This window comes from Lepus europaeus, chromosome 11 (assembly GCF_033115175.1).
Source record: "Lepus europaeus isolate LE1 chromosome 11, mLepTim1.pri, whole genome shotgun sequence".
NCBI classification, from domain to species: Eukaryota; Metazoa; Chordata; class Mammalia; order Lagomorpha; family Leporidae; genus Lepus; species Lepus europaeus.
Window position 1 is genome coordinate 73,676,149 of NC_084837.1, and position 4,930 is coordinate 73,681,078.

Genomic DNA, 4,930 nt, shown 5'->3' on the forward strand with positions numbered 1-4,930 from the left:
GATGGGAAATCTCTCTGTATCTCTCCCTCTCTTTGTAACTCTGCTTTCCAAAAAATAAAAAAATCTTTTTAAAAAAGAGATACAATAAAAAGGAAACTGTCATCAATTTGCTATTCTTTAGAATAAAGGCATATTGAATCAGAGGAAAACCATTTTTAAAAAAGATAAATTTATTAAAAATTTATTAGGGTCATAAAAATTAATATATTAATTATATAAAATATATTTCAAGTCCCAGGAATTCGATTTCAAAGAATTCCTTATAAAAGGTTTTACGTTATAGTCTTTGTTAATTGGGACCCAGACTGCCTTGGGAGATCATCTTGACCCTGAACCATGGCCCTGCAAAATCAGTCAGCAGCAGCACATAAAATCAGAGAAATGCCACAGGCTTGAGCTCCCTCTTATCCAACCAACACACCGCAATAGCACCCTCTTTTCTACTGGATGGAATGCAGTCTGTTCTGAAATTCTCTGGAGCAGTGAGCCTCTGGAATCCCCATTTCCTTCACTCTAAGAACTATTTGTGTCCTTGTCCTAAGACCTCCAAGTTCTTGCCATGGGTTAAACCACAGGCTACACCACGGCCCCAGGGCTCCTTGTATTCGTGGAATCCACCATGTCTCAGGAAGGTGCTCGCCTCGTTCTCACATCTTCAGCCATCACTCCACTGGCCACAGTTGGGCAAGTAGAAAAGTTTACAACTCACGATACACGCGCGTCCAGGCGAAGAGTAAGGCTGTAGCTACAAAGCAGGACAGAAAAGTGCGGGCCAGCAGTCTTCTCCAGAAGGTCAGCGGTAAGGGAGTCCGGTAGAAGACACAAAAGCCATCCTACGAGGGGTGGGGGAGACGAGAATTAGATGGCTCCCAGGCAGGAGAGTCCAGGTTGAACAACAAAAGAGCTCTTGGGTTTAGAAAGTAAAGAAGGGGCAGGCATTCGGCACAACGTAAGGGGCCACTTGTGCTGCCTGCACCCCGTGTCAGGTTGGAGTGCCAGCTCCTTGGCTTCCGATTCCAGCTTCCTGCTAACGCACACCTTGGCAGACAGCAGGTGACGGCTCAAGGGCTTGGGTCCCCACCACTCCCGTGGGAGACCCCCATTGAAGTCTGCGTTTCCTGGCTTAGGTCTGGCCAAACCCTGGCTGTCGCAGAGACTTGGGGCGTGAACCCACAGAAGAACTGTCTTTCAAATAATATGAAAGTTAAAAAATTTAAAACATAAAAAGATTCTGACCAACAAGCAACCTGTAATTAAGAACCTTTGGTGGATTAGGAGTTTTACGCAGTAGTCCAACGTCATGGATAGACGCCACCGTTTAACCGTGTCACTTAGAGTGGGAACATTCATGTGGACTCCCAACCAAGAGGGACACTGTGTTCTGAGCAAAGGACAGATGCGCTTTGGGAAGCTAACAGATCACTGGATTAAGTTATCACTTGAGGCAATGAAGCCGGCTATTCTATTTAGGAAGGGACTTGAACTCCATGATGGCAGCGAGAGGCTAGGGAGAACTGTTTCCCCAATTTGAGCATTCCTGCTTCTTGATTGGAGAGATTATTCCTGAGACAATGTTGATTATCCTCCCCAAATGAAACCGAACCATGTCCACCTCCCAGAGCGCCCTTTAGGTGGAGAGAGCTGTGGTGGGGGTGTTGGAGATGCCTTGTTAAGACCAGAGGCTCGGGGGGCTTCTTAGAAACTCAGCTGAAGGGAGTTCACAGCCCCAGATGGCTGTGGACCAGCCCAGACATCACGAACTGGCTGACACTTTATATTGCCCTGCCCTCCTCCAGTGGTCCCCAGCTCAGCACCTAAAGGAGGCCCGAGTTACATTTTGGATGGTTTTTGAAGCCAATGCTTTTAACAGTGTGGCTTACGTCTACCCTGTAACTCAGGTCACTTCAGCCATGCAACATGGAAGAAACAGGTGTTCTAGCTCGGAATCCAGCAGGTCTGGTGTGGATCAGAGGCGTGACTTTCCTCAGTCATTATCCCCCAAAGGACCTGCCCTTCTAGCTCAGCCCTCAGACGAAGGACTTCAGCTGAAAGTAGTAGCTGGGAACCATCCCCCAACCCGGGGCAGCCGGTGGCCGGGCTGTTAGTAGTTAAGGCAGCCCCGGTCAGCGCCCCCTCTTGGTGACCGCGGGCACTTCCTAATCCCTTGGCCTTCCTCTCTGGGTGCTGTGGGGCTGGCCAAGGGGCTGCTTTCCTATGTCCAAAGCTTTCGGTCATCCGCAGCTCTGTGATCAATCGGTCCGCGCGCGGCTGGTCCTGATGGGGGTGCCTGAGAGCGCCAGCCAGCAAGGCTGACGGCTGCCTGGCTGGCTGCCTGGCTGGCTGCCCAGAGAGGAGGCACCTTGGCCTCCACACCGAACGTTCCAGCCCCCCTGAAACCAGCCTTTCTGCTTTCAAGAGATCCTGTTCGGGGGCTGGAGAGACTGGCCCCGCCGGGTTCCACCCAGTGCTGGCCTCGCGGGTGCACCCCCGACTGCCCCACACCCCGTGTCCCCGCGCGCGCGTGTCGTGCTTACCCAGCCGCCTTGAGCCTGCAGCCAGGCGCGGTGCTGCCCAGTGAGGCGAGCGCACAGCAAGGCCACCAAGCGCTGGCAGTCCCGGGCGATTTCATTCCTCCTTATCGGCTGGGTGGTCGCCGGCGGCCCTCTGTCCAGAAGTGTCCCGGCGAAGGTCACGAGCGTCACCACGCGGCCCCAGCTGAGGTCGTGGCCGTCGGAGAGCACGGCCTCCGCCACGCGCGCCGCCAGCTCGATGCGGTTGCCGGGGTAGCCGCGGTAGACGGAGAAGAAGGGCCAGTGGACCCGCTGAAGCTGCGTGGCCGCACAGCGCAGCACAGCCGCCTCGGGCGTGGACGGCTGCGGCTCAGGGGTGCCGGGCTCGCGGGCGCAGCACTCCAGGTAGTCGGTGAGCAGGCGCGCAGTGCGCTCCTCCAAAGCGTCTGCCATGGCCAGCCTCCGCTGGGGCCTCCACTTCCCGCCCAGCCCTTGTTTTTCAAGGTCGGGAGAGGAGGCTTTGATGGGACTCCCAGCTGCACCTGTTATAGTCCGGAGGGTGAGGCCCAGCCTTGCGCGTGTTCACCTGTGTCGTGTAGCAATCAGGCGCAGTGTGAGACTTGGGCTTATTATTCAGCTCTGGGCCTGGGGCCTTAGAATCTGAGGGAGAATCAAGTTGAGCCCGGCTTTAGACTGCTTTTGTAAAATAATTTTTAAAAATTTTATTTAAAAGGCAGAGAGACCTTGCACCTGCTGGTTCACTTCCCAGTTGCCCACAATACAGGCAGAAGTCAGCAGCCAGGAACTTAATCCGTGTCTCCCACATGCATGGCAGGGACCAAAATACATAAGCCATCACCTGTTACCTCTCAGGGCACGAATCAGCAGGAAGCTGGAAGCGGAAGTGGAGCTGGAACTGGAACCCAGGCACTCCAGTACCAGCGTGGGTGTCCCAAGCTGCATCTTTTATTTTTTATTTTTTTAAAGATTTATTTATTTATTTGCAAGTCAGAGTTACACAAAGAGAAGGAGAAGCAGAAAGGGGGGGGGGGGAGATCTTCCATCCGATGGTTCACTCCTAATTGGCCGCAACGGCCGGAGCTGAGCCATTCCGAAGCCAGGAGCCAGGAGCTTCTTCCAGGTCTCTCATGTGGGTGCAGGGGCCCAAGGACTTGGGCCATCTTCTACTGCTATCCCAGGCCACAGCAGAGAGCTGGATTGGAAGTGGAGCAGCCAGGACTCGAACCGGTGCGTATCCGGGATGCCGGTGCTTCAGGCCAGGGTGTTAACCCGCTGTGCCACAGCACCAGTCCCAATCCAAAGCTGCATCTTAACCCCTGAACCAAATACCTTCCCTCCCCCACTGCTCCTCTTAAGGAGAACTTGACAAGGGCCCCCACAGCCCTGCCCTGAGGCCCTGGCCACAGTTATTCGTCGTCTGTGGATGTTGTCCCAACAGAAGCATCCAGGTGTGTGGGAGATGCTTTGATCTGGATGTGGTACAAGTGGCAGCAGACAGGGGAGTTCTCCTGGGGGCTGCGTTCCTTCATTCACTCACATTTAGAGTCTTTGGGGTGCTAGGCCTCCCTTGTTAGCACTGGAGACAGAAGGGAGAGCAGGCTGTGTTCTCAAGGGCCTTACAGTCAAGTGATGGGTGGAGACAAAGGGATGTGCCATCACAGTGGAGTCTCATTCTCACCGTAATAGAAGAGGAAGGGCAATTCAGTTCTAGGGCAGTGGCTCCTCCTTACTCTACCGTTCCTGCATATCTTAGAGTTCTCTTCACACTTGGCTGATCAGCCCCTCATTACAATCCCCTGCTATAGTAAATACTTTTTTTAAAGAAAAAAAAATATTTATTTAAATAAAGAGAGAGAGAGACATATCTTCCATCAGCTGGTTCTCCCCTCAGATGGCTGTAATGGCCAGGGCTGGGCTAGGGCAAAGCCAGGAGCTTCATCTGGGCCTCCCATGTGGGTGCAGGGGCCCAAGGACTTGGGTCATCTTCCACCACTTTCCCAAGGCTATTAGCAGGGAGCTGGATTGGAAGTGGAGCAGCCAGGACTTGAACTGGAGCCTATAGGGGATGCCGGTATCACAGATGGTGTCTTTACCTGCTATGCCACAGTGCCAGCCCTATAAATACTTCTTATGTTAAACTTCCTCTGTTCATATGACTCCATGGCTTCTTTCTCGTGCGTGGACCCAGACTGATACAGAATTGGTACTGTGACATTGCTTGGTGTTCTGGGGCCTGGAGTACGTTGAGATATCCCCTTTAGCCTGAGCAACTACACAAAGGGAGGCTCAGCACTTGGAAGGTGTTTCAGTTTGCTCTGCCTGCAGCAGCTGATGCCGGAAAGCTGCTCTACCCTTGGGTCATGGGATCCCATGGCTCCAATGGCACATGAAGTGTGTTA

The 4,930-nt window shown here is 53.0% G+C and overlaps 1 protein-coding gene across 1 annotated transcript; it reads right to left on the reverse strand.

The window, feature by feature from the left end:
- Positions 1–241: 241 nt before the first annotated feature.
- BCL2L10 (BCL2 like 10) lies at positions 242–2,963 on the reverse strand. The gene is made up of 2 exons (XM_062204776.1): positions 2,535–2,963; positions 242–833 (listed from the first exon to the last, which is right to left on the reverse strand). The coding sequence occupies exons 1-2, from the start codon at positions 2,961–2,963 to the stop codon at positions 699–701; spliced, it is 564 nt and encodes a 187-aa protein (XP_062060760.1). The 3' UTR covers positions 242–698.
- Positions 2,964–4,930: the final 1,967 nt, after the last annotated feature.

What these genes read in the sequence shown, in the direction of transcription:
- BCL2L10 (XM_062204776.1), bottom strand. Translation starts at nt 2,963, where the DNA reads ATGGCAGACGCTTTGGAGGAGCGCACTGCGCGCCTGCTCACCGACTAC. An exon ending in TGCAGGCTCAAGGCGGCTGG is followed by an intron (nt 834 to 2,534) that starts GTAAGCACGACA and finishes CACCCCTCGTAG; the next exon opens with GATGGCTTTTGTGTCTTCTA.